The following is a 26,081-nucleotide window of genomic DNA, read 5'->3' on the forward strand; positions in this document are numbered from 1 at the left end:
CTCATTTCCTTTCCAAAAATGTATAGTTTTATATACTTTTGACATACAATTCAGAAATAATGATGTTCTAAAAGGTCCATGTTCGCTCCCATTACACTGCCCTTAATGGGTTGAAATCTACACCCCATGTGTGGGAGATTAAGGGCCTGTCTTAAATAGGGGGTGTATGGATTTCAACTGAAATAACCCAATAATACCTAACATCTCATCATTTATTTAAGTATTTATTATTCACATTAAATTCTACCTTACACTCTAGATAAATACCACACATCATAGCACACAGGAGGAAAACCAAATTTTGGGAGCCAAAAAACCCACCTGCAGAACCAGGTAGAGTATGGCCTGTACTCGAGATAATGCAAAAGTCATTTCATTTTCAGGTAAACTAATAAAATCAATGTTTAGATTCCAGGATTCTCTACACTTCATAATTAAACTGGTTTTGCAAATTGAGGCAAAGTCACTCAAACAAACAAGAAAGTAATCAAAATAATTATAAGAAAAGAAAAGCATCACATTTGGTGGTGAATCCATGGCAATGAGTTTCCCCATAAATACAAATTGAAATCCTCTAAATTCAGGATTGTCCTTCCAAAGTATATTGATATGTACAAAACACGAATGATTGACAACTACTGTACCAGTGAACAATTCCAGTTAATACCCATGCATCCCTTTATGGAAAACATGACATTAATCTCCTACACAGAGAGTGGGGTTACCTGAATGGGTGACACCTTTTGAAATCTGGATTTCAACTGGAATTTATAGACAAAATACAAGCTACAGTTTTACCATTACCTACGATAGAATAAAAACACATTAAATCAATTTATTGAAATTGCAAATCTAACTGTTCATAAACATTTCGATACTATCCAGTTGGAGCTCACCTAGCTATCCCTGTCTAACCCATAACCAATGTGACTCTGCAGCTTCCTGGGAGTCATGTAATATGCTTCACCGCTGCAGTCACAATCTGATGAAATCCCACGGATGTGGTGACGAAATATAAAGTAAGTCACAATTTTGTTGAGAGAACTGTTTAAAAAATTTGTTTTACCACAAATCTTTGTATGCACCCACAGCTCCCTCAATACTTCTTCTATACACCAACAGCTTCCCCAAGGGCAGAATAAGGGAGACACATTTGTACATGCCCACATTTGCGATTAACACTATGATGTATTCGTTCACTTGAATCTGGTAAAATAAAACGACATTATTACTCTCCAATTTTTTCTTCATTTAGAAATTAATATTTCCCTCTTCCCTACACTAAAAAGTCACATGGCTCAAGAGGGCAAACACAAATTGGCAGGAAAATTTTGAGTCCAGAATGCACTAATGCGAAATACTTTGATAATGCATGCGATGATATATAATACATAACCCAAACCTGCCATAGTTTTGTTATATATTCAACATGTAAATTAAGAAATAATGAAGTCAGGAAAAGGTCCATGTTCTTTTTATACACTACTCAGGCCTCTGCCCTTAAATCAAATTATTTATATCATTCGTAAGTATTAGCTTTTTACTTCTTCCATCACCCATAGCTGCTTCACTCAAACAAATCTTTGTACACTTGTTCTGTATGTATAATCTTTTCACTCAAACAAATCTTTGTACACTTGTTCTGTATGTATAATCTTTTCACTCAAACAAATCTTTGTACACTTGTTCTGTATGTATAATCTTTTCATGATGTTTCAAACTACTCTGTCTTGAAAACGTCATCGAACAATGCGGGCATTGATAGTCTTTGTTTCTCCCACCGCTAAGATTTCTCACAGGAGGGGGCGCTATGATTGCTACCTCCCCGGGATGTTCAGCTTTGATGTGCTTTTTCAATTCGCCTTTATAAGTAAATACTTCTTCACAATGTGGACACGGGCTGTCTTTTCTGGCATGTTTTTCTAGATGTTTTGTTAACTCCTCCTCCGTATCAAATCCACGCGACATTTTAAGCACTTATATTTCTTATTTTTAGGGCAACTTTGCTCGTGTTCAGTTTGCTCCTCTTCTGCGTTGAATCGTTGTGAGCAGTAAGAGCAACGATATGGCATATGTTTGAGGGCGTGCTTCTCGAGGATTTCCTGTGAGATGAAGCTCTGCGGACAATGTTGACATTTGTGCGTCTTGTGCGTCTCCAGATGAAATTTCAAATCCGCCATCATTTTGAATGTCTCGTTGCATATTTGACACGTAAATGGGTCGATTCCGTGAGCTTTGCGGACATGAAGGAACAACGTGGAACTTTGCGCAAAACGAAGCGATCACATGATTGGCATTGAAACGGTTTCTCTTTGGTGTGGCGTCGCAAATGCTTCTGAAGATCAGAGTTACACGTAAAAGCTTTATCGCAGAAGTCGCACTGAAATGGAAGGTCCCCGCGATGTTCTTTCTCATGCTTGGTCAAGTCGCCTTTCCATTTGTATGCGATTTATCGCACTGTCCACACTTCCACGGTCTCATTCCCGCTGATGAATGACTCTCTGTTACGTGCAGCTGAAGCAAATGATCAGTGCGATAATATAAATCGCATACCGGACATTTAAACGGCGGACCTACTCCGTGCTCTTTATGTTCGTGTTCACGCTTTTCTTCGTTAAATTTGAAAGTGAAATCGCAATGCTTACACTTGTATGTATGCAGTCTGTGTTTGTTTGCTTCGTCTCTTTTTAGTTAACTTGCTTATGCATACGTCTTTCTGCACAGATCTCACTTAGCAGCAACTGTCTTGATACGATGAATTCGTTCGTGATCATAACAATCAACTACCGACAAAAACGCCCTCTCACAATGCGAACATTTGTATAACTCGATATGCTTCTCCATGTGCATGGTTAATTCAAGTTTTCGTCCAAATTCTCGATCGCATTTGTCGCATTTATACGGCTTGACTCCGTGTTTTCCTCTTTGATGCATTCGATAGAGATGCAACGCCGGAAAGGTCATCTTATCATCGCCTTCGCATAACTCGCAAGTGTAGGTCTTATTTGATTTGTAGTGCCGTCCTGTTTTCGTATAATGCTTTTCGCGTCGATGTGAGACCAGGTCGCCACGGTACTTGTACGTCTTGCTGCAATACGCACACTTAAATGGTCGGTCTCCAGAATGGGTCACCTCGTGTTGCTTCAAATTCCGCTTTGAGCATACCCTTTCCCACAAGTACCACAAACATACGGTTTCTCACCGGTATGAGTCGCATATGAACTTGCAGGGCGCCTTTATACGCAAACATCGATCACACTCTGGACACTTTATGGTTTTGTTAGGTCCTGGTTTGGCGGGCCTACCTCTACGTGGTGCTTGAACTTGTCCTTCGCTTTCACCCGTAACATCACCATGATGCATAGAGACATGCCCGTTTAAATTCCTCCGTTGAGTGAATTTCTTATCGCAATGCAAGCAACTATATGGTTTCTCACCAGTATGCATCCTTTCATGAACTTTAACCTGCGTCTTGGTGTGAAACTGCTTGTCGCAAAATGAGCACTTCCACATCTTTTTTGGATCGTGTGTGCGTATGTGCTGCAGATGGGTCGCGCGCAACGCAAATAACTTGCCACATTGATGGCATTTATACGGTTTATCACCCGTATGTATTGGGCGCAGCATCTGCAGGTACTTCTCCAGCTTGAATACGCTTTATGGCATGTCGGGCATTTAAACTTCCCCTTCCCTTCGTCGGTCTGCGTTGCCATGTGCAGCTTCATATAACTGGCGTGTTTGAAGCCTTTGTTACACTTGCTACATTTATATGGCCGATCTGCTGTGTGTACTATCATGTGCATTTTCAGCTGCGATTGTGACAGGAATTTCTTGCTACATATGGTACACGTCAGTAAACCCTCACCGGTGTGGAGTCGGATATGCGTCTTCAGCATACAGTGATACACAAAGGTTTTGCCGCAGATTTGACAACTGTAGTCTGCAATGCCTGCAAAGAAATACAATAATCATTCATCAATGACATTAAGGACTTGCAGAGATCAGATTTACAGACTTCAACATCAAAATTCAAGTTTTGAGATATTTTCTCAATATATATCAAGAGCTATCTTAAGAACCAATGGACTTTTTATGTTAAAGCCTATGGCTAGCACACAGAGCATTAATGACGGATTAGCTAATTTCTGGCAACTTATATAAAACATGATAAAAAAGGTTACAATAAAAGATTTCATTGGAACAAAACCAAAATTGAACTCACTATTGACGGTTTAGCCTATCATGGTCGGTGAGGCATCATCAAAATGATGGTTGTACAACTTGTAGATCCTTACTTCCGGTTGGGCGTATCCCAACAATTTTGGTTTTGTTCCAATGAAATCTTTTATGTTTATCAACAAACCTGATTTATTTAGTGATGATAAAAAGGGTCATAAAAAGTGGATGTAAATCACATCAGCCAAAATAATTTTATGGTTGATCTGTTTAACAATGAGAATAGAAGTATGGTTTGAGACCCAGCCATGTCTCTATCACCTGATATAACACAGGAGATAGCATCACTTTTGCATGGCACAACGAGACGGGCTCCCTCGTTAAAAAGAAATGCTATCTCCCGTATTATATCAGGTGATAGAGACACAGCTGGGTCTCAAAGCAATAAAGTTGGTTTTTTTAAACTTCCGTGGTCGGGGTACGCGCTGGTGAATTGCGATCGCGTAAAAGTGACAAGGTCGCCTACTACGCGCCGAACAGACAACCAATGGGTCAACCGACTTGTTGTCAAGTCGTTGATCAGCCAATCAGCGTGATTGCTTTTTTTCTGTGTGTACGCTCGTAGGCGCTTGGCGCACAGCTCGGACCACGGAAGTTTAAAGAAAACAACTTTAGTTTTATTAGATTGGCCAATCAGAGATATGGTGAGAATGCCAACAAAAGCATTAATAATGGGGTATATATAGATCGGATCTATATATGCTGCGCCCAAAAAGTATCCGAATACTTAAAACAAAAGCCATATCTGGAAGACACTAAATCTAAATTACAAAATAAAGTAGTTGATAAATAATGGAGAATTTTGTTCTGCGTACTTTGATACCTTAATCGGCATGATGCAATTTTATTCCACTAAGCTATACTTGTTTGAATGACAAATGATCGAGTTTCAAAAGTGACAAATTTAGATATTTCCTCCTTCAAAGCGATTTCTGCTACTTATTGTTACAGGTTCAATAATGCCTAAAGGATGAACGCTCACTCCGCTGCGATCAATATCTGCATGCTTCGAGGGAAGAGGCAATGCATATTTTTGTTACCGTTTATTTTGAAAAGCTCTCTTTTTTATTCAAATTGCTACAAGAAAACAAACTTGTATCATACCAAATGAGGTATCAAAACATGTAGAACAAAATGCTCTATCTAGACTACTTTATTTTGTAATCACACAGAAGAAAATATGTTCTCTATCGACTACTTTATTTGGTAATTTAGTTTTAGTATCTTTAAGATATGGCTTTTGTTATAGGTGTTCAGATACTTTTTGGGTGCTGAATTATGATGCTACACCTCTGTAGGCTTTCAGATATTCTGATACCAGCAGCAGTACTCACCAGTATGCGTTTTCTCATGTAGTTTCAGATTGGCTTTACGTCCAAATGATTTAGGACAATAAGAGCAATTATATGGGGTCTCTCCGCTATGAAGACGTTCATGAGCTCTGAAAGAGACAACAAAATCATTATCAATATTAAGAATGGTTTTTAATGCCAATGGCGGCACTGATCTGAAAATTGTCCTGTTTTTTAAATTGTTTCTCTCTCCAGTATGTATTCTCAAATTTTATTGGCCCTTGAATTGAACCTTGTGGAATACCAATTGTGAGATCACACATTACTACGTATATACTAAGTTATGTATATCCCTTTCCACACAATTGGCATCTATAGACTTTCTATCTTTGGTAAAATATTCTCAAATCTTATTATTATTAGCCCTTGAATTGAACCTTGTGAAACACCAATTATGAGATCAAACTTACCTGCAATTACTGCTCTGTGTAAATCCCTTTCCACAGAATTGACACGTATAAGGTTTCTCTCCTGTGTGTGTTCTCAAATGTTGCTTCAAATTGCTGCTATCAGCAAAGCATTTGCTGCAGTACAGGCATTGGTACTGGGAGTTCTTAGGCCGGATCCTTCTTGGGTTCATAGGTGGCGGCAGCTCTATAGAGCCTGGTGGGACTTGTTTTATCTCCTCTTTTGATGAAGGTGCCTTCTCTGTAACTGTAAACAAAGCAAATATAAACAACATTATTATTGGGCCTTGAATTGAGCCTTGTGGAATGCCAATTATGGCTTAATTTCTTAAAACGCCTTGATCTATGGCAAAGAAATGTAGAAAACAATTATGAATTGAGCCATGTTCATGTTAAATGTCAAGTGTGTGGTATGCGTAATGTATGTTTTAACTCTTCCATCTTTCTGCAGCAATGATGCATTAACAAAAATAATATTGGAGGGTCCTGAATTGAGACTTGTGGAATGCCAAATGTGGCTCAACTTGTTTAACCTCCTCCTTTGCTTATAGTGCAGGTAGGAAAAACTCGGTAACTCAGCCACCTGGTGGCCAGGAAATTTTGTCATTTGGAAGAAAAAAACAGCAATCTTGGAGGGAAATCTTCAAATTTCTAGCCCTGGTTCCCGGAAATAAGCATTTTTTCTGGTCCTGCTTATAATAGTGTCTCCACTGTTGTAATTTTAAGAAAATTAATGCAAATTATATTAAGGGCCCTGCATTGAGCCTCATTGATGTAAATGTTCTTTTGCAAACATAAAGGTGATCAACACTAACTAAAGTGTTGAATCCACAGTAATCAATATATACTTGAGTTCCATCTGTGTCTTCTGGCTCAGGTCCTAATGTAATAAGATTAAGAGGTCCCTGAATGGAGCCTTGGGGAATACCATCCAGCTTAGTTATCAACACTTACCAACTTGTTGCATCAGAGTACTGGCATCCACCACAGTGTATCCTTGAGTTTCATCTGTGTCTTCTGGTTCAGGTCCTAATTCAATAATGGTAGTATCTCCATCAGGTATCTCTGGTGACTCCTGAACAACCACCTGAATAACAATTAACAAAATGTAATGAGATTAGAGGTCCCTGAATTGAGCCTTGCGGAATACCATAAATAATGGTAGTATCTCCATTAGGTATCTCTGGTGACTTTGTCACAACCACCTGAATAACAATTAACAAGAGGTCCCTGAATTGAGCCTTCAGGAATACCATAATTATATTTGCAGTGCAGACCTAGATGGTTAACATTAGTATCAGTCTAGAGAGCTAACATCAGCCCATGGGTATAGATATGACTGCATTAACATGAGATGAGAGGTCCATGAATTGAGCCTTGGGGAATATATGGTTTTAACCATCTGGGTCTATGAAACTATATTATTTAATGACTGTCAGTCTGTCACAGCAACCAGAAAAAAAAACCAGATAAAATATTTTAACCATAGAAATATACTACCACATCATGATGACAACTCTAAGCAGTTTCTGGTGACTAAATGACAATAGCTCTGTGCTATGCTAAGAAATGACAATGGACTATTTCAGTTGAAATCCATAAACCCCCATAGAAGATATGACCTTAATCTTCCACACAGGAAGTGTAGATTTCAAATGTGACATGATCAAGGGGAATGAGTCACATGTCGACCCTGGTCCAAAATAAGTTTTACATGTTTCTAAAGAGGACATTTAGAGCTTTCAGAAACTGAAACCCCATGTTGATACGACTTTTCGTTGCGAAGTTATGTCAATTTATCAATCGCTGAAAACAATATAAAACAAAAAGAATTTGAACACTTTCTTTGCCGATATCTCAAAATCAATATTAGCGACATCCGACTCATTTCCCTTGATCGTGTCACAAATGGAGTCATCCATGCAGGTAATCCCACTTGGAATTAGGGAATTCATCCTTCCATGTCTTCCATAGGGAATGTATGGATTTTAACTGGCATAGCCCAATACATGTACACATGTCTCTGATAATTGATTGGTTGATCATTTGAAATACTCATTTCAATTGCCAATTATGACTAGTTTTTAAACTTTTATGGTTTATAAACTTGCATTTGCATAATATATGTTCTTATTAATACCCTCCTTGATTGGTTCAAGATTGGACACAATATTAACTAGACTTAGCTGTGGTCTAAGACCACGAACACAGCCGTATTTTGACGCCTTAATGACCTTTGACCTCAAAATATATAAAAATCCCATAGACATTAGCTAATGTCAATGTATGGGTGCAAGTGGCACCACTTTGCTATGTTATTTGTGGCAGAAAGAGGCATTTTGAAGGTTTTTCGTCTCAGACCGGAAGTGACCCCTTAATGACCTTTGACCCCAAATGAAAAAAAATACCACATGTACAATAGGTAAACACAATTCACGTGTGAATATACCATCACTCTGCAAAAAATTTTTGAAGGTTTTTCGTTTTATACCGGAAGTGACCCCTTAATGACCTTTGATTCCAAATTTGTGAGGACCCCATAGACACTGGGTAATAACAATGCATGTGTGCAAGTGGCGTCACTGTCATACGTAATTTGTGGGAGAAGAAGCATTTTAAAGGAATTTCGTTTTATACGAAGTAGCCCTTAATGACATTTGACCCTAAATAAAAAAATACCACATATATGCACAGAGTAACTACAATCTATTTGTAAACATACCGTTACTGTCCTATGTTTTTCTTAGCAAATAAAAAATTTTGAAGGTTTTTCGTTTTATACCGGAAGTGACCCCTTTATGACCTTTGATTCCAAATTTGTGAGGACCCCATAGACACTGGGTAATAACAATGCATGTGTGCAAGTGGCGTCACTGTCATACGTAATTTGTGGGAGAAGAAGCATTTTAAAGGAATTTCGTTTTATACCGAAGTAGCCCTTAATGACCTTTGACCCTAAATAGAAAAATACCACATATGCACAGAGTAACTACAATCTATTTGTAAACATACCGTTACTGTCCTATGTTTTTCTTAGCAAATAAAACTGTTTGAAGGTTTTTCGTTTTATACCGGAAGTGACCACCTAATGACCTTTGACCCCAAATCTGTGAGGACCCCATAGACACTGGATAATAACAATGCATGTGTGCAAGTGGTGTCACTCTCCTCGTAATCTGTGAGAGAAGAAGCATTTTGAGTTGAAATCACGTTTTTGACCCCTATGACCCCTGCTTGACCTTTGACCCCACGAGTTTCATACGACATGTAGGGGCATGGTCAATGATGGTTGTGACCAAGTTAGGTCAAAATTGGTACAAGCATGTAAGTGCTAGAGCAAATGAAGTGGTCGGCAGAAAGAAAGAAGAAAGAAGAAAGAAAGAAAGAAAGAAGAAAGAACCTGTAACGTCACGGCTGTGTAATTTTGGCCAATCCGCAAGTATAGTTCTCACAGCTTAAGGAAAGGCAATGATTGCACTCTTTATCCTGACATCTTACCTTCCCTTGTGGTGGCTGTACTAACGAAGGTCAATCAGGTGGATCGATGTGCACTGTGCAGCAGAGATGGTGGTACTTTCGGGGGTTGACAAATTTATTTCTCACAATGATATTAGATTTGAGGGCCCTGAATTGAACCTTGGGGTATACCGTAACCATATACCACATTGTTTTATACTCCACCTCTTACACACATATCATACCTGCACTTGCTGTGGTGACTGTGCTAGTTAATGAAGGTAAGTCTGGTGGATCAATGCGAGGCAGAGACCGTGGTACCTTTGGGGCAGACAAATTTATCACAATGTAATTAGATTAGAAGACTCTGAATTGAACCTTGGGGTATACTATAGACTCTTACACACATATCTTACCTGCACTTGTTGCGGTGACTGTACTAATGAAGGTAAGTCTGGTGGATCGATGCGTGGCGGAGATGGTGGTACTTTCGGTGGGCTGACAGATTTCGCCCCAGCTTCGTGAATTTTGACATGTTCTTGGAGTTCTTCTGGTGCTACGAATGCAAAACCACACTGCTTACATTGGTAGGGCTTGGCACCTGCAACAAAAATATTTATCACTTATAGTGTAATGCATGCGTATTACTTATTGGAAGAGAAATTAGACAAAATAATGTCTAATTTCTCGAGCAAGAAGTAATATGTGTTTATTCACCTATTCCATACACGTAGAGAAAAAAGGGGGATTTTTGTTGTTTTTATAACACTATAAATATTAGAAAATAGCACCAAATATAAATGCATCAACCTGCCCGAAAAATGAATCAAGCCTATGCACGTGCCGTGGATTATATAAAATCAATGCTCTCCACATATTTTTTCTAACCGCTTTTCCGATTGGCTGCTTTGATACATGAGTGTATGAAAATGTAATAAGATTAAAGGTCCCTGAATTGAACCTTGGTGAATACTAGAAAGTTTTAAAAGATTTAAAATGATAAATCACAATGTTTTCAATTTCATAAGGAAAAAATATATATTGGGCTATTCCAGTTGAAATCCATATTCCACCTATGGAAGACATGACCTAATTCTCCAACACACACAGTTGAAATCCATATTCCACCTATGGAAGACATGACCTAATTCTCCAACACACACAGTTGAAATCCATATTCCCTATGGAAGACATGACCTAATTCTCCAACACGGAGTGTAGATTTTCAATTCATAACCTCATTAATAAACGCGACGCGTGCGATCCAATCATATTTTATTATTTGCAAAAATGCGAACGCAAATCGAGGTCATTAATATGTCACAATTGACCGCAAAATGCGTAATTGTTCCAATGCCGCCGTATTGTGCGTCCAACAAACTGCGCGCGCGCTGGTTGCCGTATTTGGATTAAGCGCGCTACCATATTTGCACAGATTCTGATACGCACTTTTGTTATTGGTCGTCTTGTTTTAGCCTGATCGATTTTGGGAAAGGGAAGATGTAAAAATTGTTTATTTTTACAAACTTTTGAGGAAAATTATGTGTTATTTTGTAAAGATAAAAGATCAAAGTGAGCGGTTATGAATGAGGTTAATAACTTTGCATCGGTAATATGTCGGGCATTGTGAAAAATCTAAACATTTTGCTTTGGACCTCGAATATCCCTCCTCGGGATATTCCTCGGTTCCAAAAGCAAAATTTTTAGATTTTTCACAATGCCCTCCAAATAACCGATGCGGAGTTATTAACCTCTAAATGGTGCCACCCATTCAGGTAATCCCATTTAAAATCTACGCCCCCATTGGCTCCATGTCTTCTATTGTGGTGTATGTATGTCAACTGGAATAGCTCACTTAACAACAATCAGCCTAGAACGCTCTATTTGATTGGTTACTTACACATATATATCATGTCATTAACCAATCAGAGGTACCGTGAGAAAGCACACCCAAGACATCACAATTCACATTGGCTGCCAGGATCAGCTCCATTAGGTCTTGCAAAAGACTTGATACAGGTCTTACACTTGTAATGCCCAGGGCAATGGTTGGAGGAATGGATAATTTACATGCATGGACTTGCCATAAGCCTTGCACTGTTATGCAAATACACAGGGCAGTGGCTGGACGAATGAGTAACTTATCTGGATGGACTTGCCCCAAACCAAAATTTTTATGCAAATTGCATTGTCGAGATATTCTCTTTTGTATGCAGATCCAAACCGTCCAAGAAATTCATGAAGGAACTCAGCAAAATGCCCCTCCTGTCTAGTTACACGATCTGGAATGCTAGGCAGGAGCCGGCCTGAGGCTCCGAAGATCAGTCCCACAGTATCAGTTTGTGATCGCACCTGCCGCCCTGCCATTTTGTTGGGTTCTTTCAGTCCTGCTTGGTATTCCTGGTGTGTTCTGCTTGTTTGTATATATTCTTGTGTATTTTTGCTAATTAGAGGTTAATAACTGCGCATCGGTTATTTGGAGGCATTGTGAAAAATCTAAACATTTTGCCTTTGGAACCGAGGAATATCCCGAGGGCGTAGCCCCGAGGGATATTCCGAGGTCCAAAGCAAAATGTTTAGATTTTTCACAATGCTTTATATTACCGATGCAAAGTTATTAACCTCATTCATCTTCGCTCACTTTAATCTCTTCACCTTACAAAATAACACCAAATTTTGCTCAAAAGTTTATAAAAATAGATGATTTTTACATCTTCCCTTTCCAAAAATCGATCAGGCTAAAACAGAACGACCAATAACAAAAGTGCGTATCAGAATCTGTGCAAATATGGTAGCGCGCAATCCAAATCGGCAGCCAGCCTTTCGCAGTTTGTTGGACGCTTTACAACACGGCTGACGCGAAGTCAATTGTGTGCGACATTGGAACAATTACGCATTTTGCGGTCAATTGTGAGATATTAATGACCTCGATTTGCGTTCGCGTTTTGCAAATAATAAAATATGATTGGATCGCACGCATCGCGTTTATTAATGAGGTTATGAATGTATGATAAGTCACCCTGCATTAATAATTTGGTCCTCGTGTCCAGATTTTGTCCTGGGTTAATATAACAGGGCAGTGTTTGGGAGGAATAAGTCCCCAAATCTGACATTTTTAATTTTTAATGCAAATAATGCCAAGGGCAGTGTTTGGGAGGAATGAGTAACTCACTCACCTGCATGGACTTTCATATGATCAATCAGCTGGATCTTCTTTGGAAAGCTTCCATTGCACTCTCCACATGTAAATCTCTTGTTCCCCAGATGCTGTTTTTCATGCCACTTCAAATAGTTTGGTCTAGCGAATGCTTTGCCGCAGGTTTTACACTTATAAGATTTGTCAACCAGATGAGCGCGCTCGTTATGCTTGCGAAGTTCTTCGTCCGATGTGAAGTTGCGTCCACAGATTTGACACCAGTATGGTCTCTCTGCCGTATGTCCTTTTTCATGTTTTCTGAAATCAAAATTTTGCATGCAGAAATTGTAGAGATCTAACTGCTTTATTTTGATTGGTTACTCAAATGATTATATCATGTAATTTTACAGGGGCACTGTAAGAAAGGCAGTAGTGCCCATGGGGTTGAAATTATGGAACATGCAGAAATTGCTAAGAGGTCTAAAAGCTCTATTTTGATTGGTTTAGACTATATATATATCACATCATTAACCAATCAGAGGTACTGTAAGAAAAGCACCATAGAGTTTATGATTTGACAGAAGTATGTTTTCAGGGCTGCCAAACTCATGATTTGGTAGCCCAACTGGGCAACTTTTGAAGAGTTTCTGCCGCAACTTCACAATTGAATACATGAATACAAAACCCACCCAAGTCCATGGGAAGTGATTTTGAGTGAAAAACCTGTGTATTATTTTAATTCCTTCAGTTAGATTTACCTGGTCAATATGGTAAGTTTTACGTGCAAATGAGTGGATTAACCTGTATTAGGTATGAGTATGACGATTAGCATTTCAGGGACTTTGTGGGGTTCATTTTAAATTTTGGACTTGGGTGGTTTTTTGAATCATATACAAAGACAACAATGTTAGAATGAGATTTCCACTAGTAAGATAATAAAAATAAAGCACACAGGTATGTATAATGTTGATAAGCATTCTGCCATGTAATATAAACCACACACTTTCCTTTATTAAACCCATTTTTTTCAAAAGTCACTCTCTAGCAATGAATGTGTTACAAGTGGACTTTTATACATACTGGATTTCAATCAATGCGTTACAAGACGCAAATCATGGAATTGGGTGGTTCTTTCATACATGCTATTTTTCACATGCTCAATAGACACAGAGGATGAATTTGAGTTGTTCTTTCATACATATGACAGGCCTTTGTATAGCAACAATTTCCCATGCTTAACTCAATTTAGCCAACGTATGGACTTGGGTGGGTTTTGTATTCATATATATTCAATTTACTGTCCCATAGAAACCAATGGTTAAGAAAAAAATTGGGTGACTATTCAACATTGGCTCCCTTGACTTCCGGTAGTTTCCTGTCCAATAGAAACCAATGGTTTTAGAAAAAGAAACTTTTCAATTTCTAGTATTTGACCCATGATTCTGGCTGACATGCATAAATCAGTCATCATATCTACCCTTTGTACACAGCTTATTTGACTTTCTTGTTGAAATCCATACACCCCCTATGGAAGATATGACCTTAATCTTCCACACAGACAGTGTAGATTTCAAATGGAGTCACCCATTCAGATAACGCCATTTGAAATCACACCCACTGTATGGAAGATTAAGGTCATGTCTTCCATAGAGGGTGTATGGATTTCAACTGGAATAGCCCACATTTAGCTGATTAGGACAAACAAAATTTCTTTTAAGCTTTTTAGTGGGGTGGGGCCTGGTTAGTGACAAGTGGCATCATGCATGACCATATGTCTCAAAAAGAATCCTAAACAAGTAGGTTACCTGAATAGGTGACACTATTTAAAATCACACCCCCGGTGTGGGAGATTAAGGTCATGTCTTCATAACAGGTGTGTGGATTTCAACTGGAATAGCCCAATATGAGATTTAACCCCCTGAGCACTACCTGCCAATCTAACATTGCCTCTGATTGGTCAATTACATGATATCTTCATTTTAATCACCAATCAGAATGGAGCTTTGCAAATAATTCACCCTATTTTTTTTTGTGTGGTGAAATTATTCTAACAATGTTGCTGATTGGTCCAATTGATAAAGAAAACTTCTTTTTGACCAATCGGCAAGTAGTTCTCATGGGGTTAACCTTTGACCTTTCATACCTGAGATCTTGTCCTGACAGGAAGCCTTTACCACAGATCTGACATTTCCAAGGTATATCCCCTGTGTGGGTTTTCTCATGAAGTTTCATGTAGCCACTCTTTGAGAAAGCCTGTCACCAAAAAAAATATAGTGTTACAGAGAGCCTGTCATAAATGAAGAAATAAACCATGGGCAATTGGGCATGGCAAAGTGCAGGCACATAGTATGTTTGTAATCACCAGGAACAATGAGGGCATCTTTACATTTTCATTATTAGCTACATCTTCTGCCCCTAAACTAAGACAACCTGCTGAAATCATCAGCACTGAGCAGTTCATATCTGACATTTTTAGGACCATCAATTTATATACAGGACAAAAGCAGCATGCTTTAAATGGCTTTGCTGCGGAGTGAATCAGCTCATGAGCTTTGCAATTACTGCTTTGTGAAAATCCTCGCCTACAAAAGCATTCAACATTCCACAAGGTTGAATTCTAGGACCATCAATACATACCTTAGGACAAAAGCGGCATTTAAACGGCTTTGCTGCGGAGTGAATCAGCTCATGAGCTTTGCAATTACTGCTTTGTGAAAATCCTCGGCCACAAAAGCGGCACATGTAGGGTTTTTCTCCAGTGTGTGTCCTTTGGTGAGATTTCAAGTTACTGCTGTCAGCAAATTCCTTGCCACAAAACAAACACCTACATGTATGCAAAAGAAAATGCCATTGGTTACTCGACTTACTCCGAGTCTCCGATGGATTACAATAACTTCTGGAATAAAAGTTGCGGCTTATGTATAATTGTATATCATTTAGCCCACATCATGGACTAAATGTGTTGAAACTAAACTAATAGAATGTGTTTCACTCTACCTAAGTATTGTGCACTCTTTCTTTCAACTGTGCATTTAGCTACTATTGGTACGGTACATGTATATGTAATTTACCAATCAGGGACAAATACTACACTAAGCCAAAAAAAATTTCAAAAAGGTTATATCTTAAAATCATAGTTGGCAGTGGTGATATAACCCCACCCTTTTTATTTCAAACCCACCCTTTTTATTTGATACCCTTTATACCAAAACTCCGAAACCCACCCTTTCTAAGCATGGTTACTGATCATAGATAAGTGGTTATGGTGGTCCAGGAGGGGCAGATTTGCATCCAAAGAGAATTACATAAGTTTTAGATGACCAAACAGAATGGGATTTCAATATTTTTTTGGGTTTCATTTAGTGTCATTCAATTGGAAATTACATTAAGCTTTGAGATTGCAATTGTTGATATCTAAACCCACCCTTTTTATCAGTGACCATTTGCTTTATATTTGGACACACATTTTTACCAGAAATTTTTCAAACCCACCCTTTTAAGCATTTTGTGGACCCTTCAAACCCACCCTTTCTAAAGCGTGGGTTACCAACAGTGAAAATCCTGTCCATCAAAATTAACTACAATTACACACAAGATTGCTTCAATACTCTACTCTTACTCTGAACACATGTCAGTAACCAAGCAGTTGTCCAACTGACACCCCAGCAAAATGCAATGACAAGGAACAGCTTCCTAGACCACATTCACAGCCCAATAATTGGCACCTAGCACTATGTACCCTAGACAGAGCCAGCCTTCACTTCCAGTACATAATAAACCTACCTATGATTACTTTTGGGTCACACTTTATGGCCTTTATCTGGAAACCTTACAACTGTAGTTGGAGCAGGAATCTCACCGTCAATGGTTGTGGCTTCTATGCCTATGTTTACTCTTATCTTTTCACCAACACTAGTACTACCCGGGCATTATGCAGTACCCTAAACAGAGCCAGCCTTCACTTCCAGTTCATAATAAACCTACCTATGATTTTTACTTTTGGGTCTTGTTTTACGGCCTTTATCTGGTAACGCCACAACTGTAGTCGGAGCAGGAATCTCACCGTCAATGGTCGTTGCTTCCATATGCATGCCGGATGAATCAACGATCTGCTGCAACTGTACTTGTACAGGCACCTGAACAAGGAATAACATGTACATAAGGGCTATTCCAGTTGAAATCCATACACCCTACATGGAGGACATAACCTTAATCTCCCACACAAGGGGTGTAGATTTCAAGTGGAGTCATCCATTCAGTTGCCAAGTGTCGTGTACAATCTTCAAGAGTTTCTATAGGGTAGCTATTGCAGATAGGCATTTCGAATGGAGTCACACATCAGTTAAGGGGATACTACACCCCTCAATAAATTTGTGACTATTTTTGCATTTTCCTCAAAAACTAATAACACCCTGGTAACAAAAGTTATGTATATTATTGGGGCAAGGAATCCAATTACTACACTGGAATTTCAGTGACCCAAGACAAGTGGTTCGATACTTGTGATAGAAAATGAGGTACCGCTAGGATGTACCTCATTTCCTATCATATTTACTGAACCGCTTGTCTTGATTCACTGAACTTTCAGTGTACATAGTAATTGGATTCCTTGCCCCAATAATATAAAGGGTTCACAAAAAATAACTCCCCCCCTAAAATTACAAGACATTTCTTTGCATAACTTGACATAGAATTCGTTGTTTTGAAAAATCTAAAAACCTGTGAATAAAGGAATCATTTTCCTACCCTCCCAAACTTTTTTCATTAAAAAATCATTTTGTTTTGGACAAAAAAAATCTCATTTTCCAAAAATGATGCTTTCAGAAAAAGTTGCACTTTTCCACATCCTATACATTTAATGTACAAAAACATTCTCGATATCAATGTTTTGATTTATTTAATGGTGTTTTTGTTTTCTTTAATTTTTATGTATACGATTACTCAGTCACCCATGCAATCATCTTGCAGTATAAAACAATGACTAATTAACATGTACTGGGTTTTTCTAGAAGATTTTATTGAGCCGGTGTTTCAAAAATGGTAAAATCAATTTAGGAGTTACAAAACATTTCTTTGCATAACTTAACATTCATTTTGTTGATTTGAAACATTTAAAAATCTGTGGATAGAGGCATCTTTTTGCTACCCTACCAAAGTTATCCCTTCTCAAAATCTTTTTTGTTTTGGTCAAAATTAATCACATTTTTTCCAAAATGATGCTTTAAAAAAGTTGCGCTTTTCAACATCCCATACATGTAATGTACAAAACTTTCTCGGTATCAATGTTACGATTGATTTAATTGTTTTTTTCCTTCACCTTTTTGTCTCTTAACTCTTAGTCACCCATGAAACCATCACGTAGTGCAAAATAATGATGTGTTGAAGCTAATTTTGACATAAATGAGGATGTTGAAAAGTGCAACTTTTTCTGAAAGCATCATTTTTAGAAAACGTGATTATTTTTAGCCAAAACAAAAATATTTTCAGACAAAAGAACGTTGGGAGGGTAGAAAAACAATTCCTTTATTCACAGGTTTTAAATTGTTCAAATCCACGAAATATATGTCAAGTTATGCGAAAAAAGTTTTGTAATTTTAGGGGGGAGTTATTTTTTGTGAACCCTTTACATAACTTTTGTTACCAGTGTGTTATTAATTTTTGAGAAAAATGAAAAAATGGTCACAAATTTACCACAGGGGTGTAGTACCCCCTTAACCCCATTTAAAATTCACACTCTTTGTGTGGACGATTAAAAGAGCATGTCTTCCAAGATATTTTATCAAAATATCAATAGAAAAACCTCTGAACCAATTACTAGGCTTCTTTGTATTCATTTTATGCATTTTTAAAGCTGATTCCAAAAATGGTCATGAAATTAAAATTTACAATTCTGAAATTTTTATTTTTGTAATTGTTGAGAGTTAATTGATAACCTACCTGCACAATTTCTCCTCCCTGTATTTCTTGTTGAATAAACTCATGATGTACAATAGTGTCAGGGACACCTTCCTGGACTTGAACTTGTACCTGCACAGTGTGTGTTCCACCATCCTCTGCAATGGAGTCGAATAGAAATGTTCAAATGATTAGCATAATGCCCAGGTCAGCCACACAAAATAATGTGATCAAGGGCAAAAATAACATCTTTTCTACCAGGACTCAGTTTTGGGGGAAAGTAAGTCCTGGTTCACCTGAATTAACTTTCAGGACCAGGACTCACTTAAGTCTAAACAGGGCTCGCTTTTTTTTAACAGTCAGATTTTAAACCAAAATGGTCTAATCTAAAATGGCACAGCTACTTTCAACAATAAATAATATCTCAAATCCTGACACACTGGATAGCAGGGCTGTCAACTTTTTTGGAATTGCTTGGCGTGAGACAGAGGCGTACCGGGATTTGCCGACTCCAATGTTCATTTTGTACCATGATTATTTGAGCCACGGCGCTCAAAAATGTGAAAAGTGTGTGTGTGTATGTGGAGGGGGGGTAGGAGCAACAAATTATTCATGACGATGCGTGCGATTTTACTAATTTTCCAGCTTTTTGTGTGAGATTTACTACCTAGGCGTGAGATTATACCACCTTGGCGTGAGGCCGTGAGAAAGGGACCCAATGCGTGAGACACACGGCCAATGCGTGAGAGTTGACAGCCCTGCTGGATAGATACCCCATTTTGGTTCACCATCTCCTATTTCTTGGGACTGTATGGTGGATTGGTGACTGACAGGTTACAGTTCAGGACAAAAAGTGTAGCCTGGTGTTTTTAAAGCCCTCAATAGTTTTTCAAAATTCTGTTTTTTACATGATTATATTGTACTTTATTAAACTAACATACCCCGAAAAATCAAGACTATAGGTGCTGTAGTTTTGTCATAATCCGAGATTTTGAATATAACGCCGGGTTCCGGCGTTTTATTATTGCGATGGAAATATTAGTCGAACGCGTACACGATATTGACAACACAGTACGTGCATTGCGTGCGGGACGGATATACACATCAAAGGATAGTACCGTAACACAACCGACGGAGTGAATACACATTGGCGACATCGGCGCTGGTAGTAAATTCCAATTTTCTTTGCTTTACCTCGGTTGTTTGGCTCAAAATTAAAAGGGGACATATCTGATAATAAAAGCTAACATTTTATGGCAAAGAAATACTTATCTATTTGGAATGAAAATGTTATAATATTGCTTTAATCTCAATGGGCTACTACACTACAGTAGACAACATTTTCACCCTTGAATGTGATAAAGGCAGCGTTGGACGTACCTGCTGTAAGACATTTTTATGCATAGCATTATCAGCTTGCACTACTTGATTTTTGTTACATTTTGCAGTTGCACACTTCATTGTAAGTCTATGGCATAAAATTGCTACACATTTCCAAAAATTGTGTAGCAAAGTGATCAATTTTTTAATCTGCACAAAAATGCAGGGACTGCCTTTTGAGGAGAGCGAGAGCAATCGCTCTCTACAGCTCTCCTTAAATCTGATATAGGAGAGTGATTTTTACTAAATAGCTCTCCTTAGTTGACCATTGTTTTCTCCTTACATTCTATTGTAAATGTTCTTAACAGCTCTCTCCTTGAAGGCCCCAAACCCGGGGCTCCAGAAGAGCTATTTATATGCTCTCCTGCAAATTCCAAAAGATTCCATAAAGTCCTTGAAAATGGTCATTTAAAATAACAAAGCGCCCTCATAGACTGATTTTACTCTAAAATGCTAACTTATTTTCTTTTAACATGACGTGCAAATTTATGAAAAATACCAAAATATAAAATGTGATCCCTAACCTTAGTTACAAAAAAAAATGTACCAGCTACGTATGTTGTTTTTTGGCCGGCGCCAACTCATTTTTCAACCCATTTTTTTAATGTGTCAAAAGTAGATAACCCCCCTCCCAGCTATCTAAAACATCAACATCGTAACCTATCAGTAATATTAATTATTTTAGGCCTACATGTACTATTGTAGGCCTACACATTTTTTTAACAGGACACATTCGTTGGAATCGATAAGGGTCTGTGCAATAATTATGAGCCCTGGTGGGAGGATAAAGTTGGGGGGCCAGCCAAAGACATTTTTGGCGAGCCGAAAGGCCAAAGGGCAAAAGTCCAAAGGGCAAAAGTTTTTGGCAAGCCGAGAGGTGGGGGGGGGGAGAAGTGATTGTTGGCACAGTCACGTTCATAGGGCACCTATTAAATAAAACTCTCTAAAAAGGCTTAGGAAAACAGGGGGAGCATTAATTTTTGTCATGCCATATGGAATGGAAATCCCCCCCCCCCAAATGGCAGGCTTGGAAAAAATGAGGAATATTCAGGACTAGTTCGGGCATTCCCAGGATATTTGGTAATCTGGAATGGAAGGAAATTGTTTGGTTTATAATATTAAAACTTAGAAATACATAAAACATTGGAAATCTGAGAGAAATTTGTCTACATTGTACCATTAGGGGGCTGGCATTTTCTTCAGAAGGGGGGTCCCAAATTAACAAAAAGTCAGCCTCAATAAACTTGTTTCCCCCCCTACTTTGTCAACAAAAAATTTATGACCCCCCCTCACCGATACACCTTACCCCTTAAACAGGCTAAAATTGTATTGAATTTACACAAGTATCTGTGTATCTGTGGTCATCTTGTGACTCCTAGGTACATTTTTGGTCATCAACAATTTTATGAGCCCCCTAGTTCGCAACGCAAACTAAAAAAAACGGGCAAACAGACACATCATGTATCGGTATATGACATTTTCGTTATTGGTCATGTGACTCATGTTCCCGCACTTCCCACCCTATTTTTCTTTCCATAAATTTATGACCCCCAGATATTTGGGCCCCCCTTCCGAAGAAAATTCCAGCCCCTTTACCATGCTAGCTTATTATACGGCTACATTTTTAAAACATGATTAAGAGAAAAGAACATTTTTTACACTTACTATAACTTTTTTTTTATAAGGCCAAGTAAAATAAAAGCATGTTTCACGTCCGATTTTTGAAAAAAAAAGGAGGAGGGGCTTTTATTTTTATTTTTAATCGCAAAATCTGTGTAGGACACGGTTTCAGATTTGAAGCAGGTTTGACTGCCAAAAATGGCAAAATATAAAGTTTCAAAAAATATTGTTTTAAATATGTTTTCTAGACTGAAATTTTGTGCAGAATTCATTTCTGAAGTCAGAAATGCACAATCTGTCATTGTTTTCCTGATATGAGCATTACAGTAGAGGCATATGCTTTTGACGGAAATAAAAATATGAGATCCATGAGTGACAACATCATCACAACATATTTGAACTCTATTGGCACACTTATAAAGGCTCTGCAAGGCTCACATCATGTTGTAGTGCAAGTCTGACATCTGATTGGTGCACACACATTGAATATAGGTCACATGATTGCAATATTACAGGTACTAATTGTTCCCGATTTTGCTCAAAAATGGGGTGGCGAAATCAATTTGATAAAAAATTATAACTCAAAAAATATGCATTTTAGCACAAGTTTGATACTATATCCCTGTAGTACTGTATCATGGGAATAACTGATTAGTTTTCCTGAAGTCAGAAATGCAAAATCTGTCATTGTTTTTCTGATATGAGCATTACAGTAGAGGCATCTGCTTTTGACGGAAATAAAAATATGAGATCCATAAGTGACAACATCATCACAACATATTTGAACTCTATTGGCACACTTATAAAGGCTCTGCAAGGCTCACATCATGTTGTAGTGCAAGTCTGACATCTGATTGGTGCACACACATTGAATATAGGTCACATGATTGTGCAATATTACAGTTACTATTGTTCCCGATTTTGCTCAAAAATGGGGTGGCGAGTCAATTTGATAAAAAAATTAGAACTCAAAAAATATGCATTTTAGCACAAGTTTGGTACTATATCCCTGTAGTACTGTATCATGGGAATAACTGATTAGTTTTTTAAACATGTCGCCCTCATATTTTTTTTGTTGCGATTTTTCGAAATGCCAAATTTTACGTAATTTACAGATGTCACAAATTGATAAAAAATTAGAAAAGAAAATTGAGAAGGAATGGAAAGATATTAATGTTATACCCAAGTAGGAACTTATACTGTGCATAACTGATTAGTTTTTCAAGCCTATAGCTCTTGTAGTTTTCTTGTAATCCCGATTTTTATAAATGGCGGAATTTTTACACACATCAAAATTTTAAGGGGTAGGGGAAACATTTTTACATTTTGCAAGTCTTTCCTTAGTTAAAATGAACAAAGTTAGGTATCAAATGAAAGCCCATTCAATACTGCATAGACTGGTAGGTCAACCATCACTGTAGCACCTTCCTATCACGAGTTATGATTTTTCAAATCAATTTTTTTGCCGAAAGCGGCTTATTTTGGCATGTCAATTGTCACGAGGCATGTCATATTTGAATGATTCTGGCGTCCAAATGATTAAGTCAATCACAAAACAAATACCTGAATCCATCAAATAGTAGCCTCAGCTGATATGTTAACATTTTAAAGGGCCATATCTATGTATATTGTAGACTCTATGAGTATACAAAGTTGGCATGTGAAAATTTTGTCACCCAAAAGTGCGTTTTTCGGGCAAAATCGCCACAAATCAACATTTTGTAGCAAAACGATGTACGATGCACGCGTTTTGACAAAAAAATCATGTTCTACAAACAATTTTACCCTAGAAAAGCCACCTTAGACATTAAACATAGCTATTTTCACTCTGGGGTGAATTTTTACACACTTTGGCAGTGAAACCTGCTTCAAATCTGAGACCATGTCGTACATGTAAATAACCATAATTAGAGCTGTTTTAGCGTATAGCGTACACAATAATAATGCCTGGAAAAAGGAGGAGGCCTCTTTTTATTTGTTGTTCTGAGAGGTAGGCCCCCTCTAACTAATCTATCACAATCCCACAAAACCTTATAAAAGTGTTTCTTGTATATTAGCAAGGCTATATATAAAGCATCTCTTTTTGAAAAGTTATAACTAAATTTCAAAAAATAAAAAAGTAATTGAAGAAACCTCAAAAAAGGAAGCGGAGGGAACGTGAAACATGTTTACTTTTTTATTTTGCCTAAAATAAAACATATGAACAGCCTGGGCTGGCCTGCTGAACATGTGAATGATGAAGATCGTCAATCTTAATATTAAGATTATCAATCAATGTCAAAGCTTTGGATATAAAATAATGAAGAGACCCGCCCTACTCGTGTAGCCTACTGCACATGCTACATACTCAGTCATAGCCAATCATTGGCCCTATGTACCGGGGAAACCACGGCCAATGCAGTGCAGCGCAGCGCCGAAAGACGCCAAGTGCACAATAAACAACATCAACGACAACGATATATTCAACCACACAATGACGACAAAATAATAACTCCACACATACCACCTTTACAAATAACACCGACAAATCTTGCATTTTGTACATAAAATAACAGTATAAACTTTCGCAATCCAATCTCACGAATACCGTACTTCCTGCAGTTTATCGATTAATTCTCAAATTCTTGAAAAAACATGTAAATAAAGAAGAAAAATAATTGCCTTTTCTAGAAACACTACAGAAATTTGGAAACTCGACATGGCGTTTGATTTCACGACGATCCCTCGATTCAGACCTTATTTTACACCATTTTAAACATGATTCGTTCAACATTTAGTTATTTTTCGAGCTGAAATGATCAGAGTAATATATTAAAGATTTAGATTGTTCATAGATTGGCCTTATATTTGTACAATTTACCATAATTTTTGCAATCGAATAGGGGTTTATAGGAATAAACTGTTACAGGCTAGAATCACTAATTAATTGCTGGACGGCTGTTTTCTGGTGAGGAAGTACGTGAGACTTACCCGTCGGTTGTTGCCAAACTTGAACACCATCCGTGTTCATAACAGTCATTATATTAGCAGTAGTAGTCCCTGTTTCATCCACTCTCTCCACATACTCTCCTTGAAGAGCATGAAGAAGTGCTGTTGCGACAAGAACTTCTTCATCATGTTCAGGAGCTCGAACAAATTGTTCGGTCGCCATCTTGGATAAAATAATTTGTCGACGCGATCCCAGAATCCACTTCGTGTCAGTTCCAAAAATTGCGCCAAATTTGAAAAGTTAAATCCATCCCATCATGCTCCGCGCATTGTGGACTATGGTGACTGCAAAAATCTTTGTCCCCCCCTTGGCTTTGCCCCGGGGCTTTGCACGTGCATTGGCTTAGAAAGATTTTCAACATTGGAGGGGGCTGAAGAAATGTGGGCCACCATGGGGCTGGGCAAGGGGGTCCCCCCAGGGGCCACTCAAGTAGGCCCCTATGATAGTGTAGGGGAGACCGGGGCAATCATAAAGTCCTATAATTTTCAACAATTTGTTTGGCGAGTTTGTCCATATTTTTAATCATTTTTACGTTTTGTAGCAACTAAATTTCGAGTGCCACAAAAAAACATTATTTTCTTGAAGTATAATGAACCTCTTGGCGCGAAATATTTTGGCATATTAAAGCTAAACTGGTACAAACGGTACAAATGTGGAATAAATGCGCGCTTCACGCGCAAAAATTCGTGGTTTTTAGGTTAATTTTGTCAGAAACCCACATACAGGCATCGACTTTGGGTACGGACCACCCCCTAGCAAATATTGGGGATTTATCCCCTGGGATGTCCCGGGGGCACTCCAACTTTGGAGGTGACGCGTATGTAGGGCTGTTAAGACCCGCTTTTTCAGCAACGCTGTCGCCCAAAGAACCCAAATTTTTTTTACGAACAAATGCTCGGTCCGCGCTCTGTCACCCGAAGACCCCATATTTTTCCATTTGATCTGTCACCCAAAGACCCTTACAAGTTCAATTTGATCAGCAACTTTCATTTATCACTGATTTTGTTACTTATTTTGAACAAATAAAGAAATTTGAAGCCATTTAGAACTAGAAATTCAATTTTCGAGGTTTTTGTGGCACTGTTTTGGTTCTCACCCAAAGATTCCATTTAAAAAAAAGGTCATGTTCTCACCCAATGACCCCATATTTACATTTTGCTCTCACCGAATGCCAAAAATCATGCTCTCACCCAATGACCCCATATTTTTTACATGTTGCTCTCACCGAATGCCCCTTAGTGCGAAAGCGCCAGCCCTACACCTATATCCATTTCAAATTGAAGTGCCCCCCCCGGGTGGGATGTACGCCGATGCTCTCAATCAGTCATGTGGCACATATTTCTATAATAATTTTGACAATGGGGTGGAATTTAATTGGTGTGAAAAACTGTGAAGTAGAGTGAATCAAGGTGAATTGTTAGTTGAATTGTTAGTAATATAAAAATTCGCAATGTAATACACATTTTATGGCAAATGATTAAAAATTGATATTTTTGATATTTAACAGTAGGCCTACTCGAATTAAGTAAACTTTATAAATCTGATGATTTATACTTAAAGTGTATGTAGGTGGGATGAAAGGCCGACGATCAATTGAAAATCGTATTGAA

The 26,081-nt window shown here is 38.1% G+C and overlaps 1 protein-coding gene across 1 annotated transcript; it reads right to left on the bottom strand.

The window, feature by feature from the left end:
* Window positions 1–2,013: 2,013 nt before the first annotated feature.
* Window positions 2,014–24,672, bottom strand: LOC140169580 (uncharacterized). The gene is made up of 12 exons (XM_072192844.1): window positions 24,453–24,672; window positions 18,525–18,640; window positions 16,572–16,723; window positions 15,225–15,411; window positions 14,731–14,840; window positions 12,628–12,905; window positions 9,868–10,052; window positions 6,950–7,082; window positions 5,999–6,242; window positions 5,571–5,677; window positions 3,576–3,949; window positions 2,014–2,262 (listed from the first exon to the last, which is right to left on the bottom strand). The coding sequence occupies exons 1-12, from the start codon at window positions 24,631–24,633 to the stop codon at window positions 2,014–2,016; spliced, it is 2,316 nt and encodes a 771-aa protein (XP_072048945.1). The 5' UTR covers window positions 24,634–24,672.
* Window positions 24,673–26,081: the final 1,409 nt, after the last annotated feature.

The sequence above is a fragment of the Amphiura filiformis genome, chromosome 14 (assembly GCF_039555335.1).
Source record: "Amphiura filiformis chromosome 14, Afil_fr2py, whole genome shotgun sequence".
Classification (NCBI taxonomy): Eukaryota; Metazoa; Echinodermata; class Ophiuroidea; order Amphilepidida; family Amphiuridae; genus Amphiura; species Amphiura filiformis.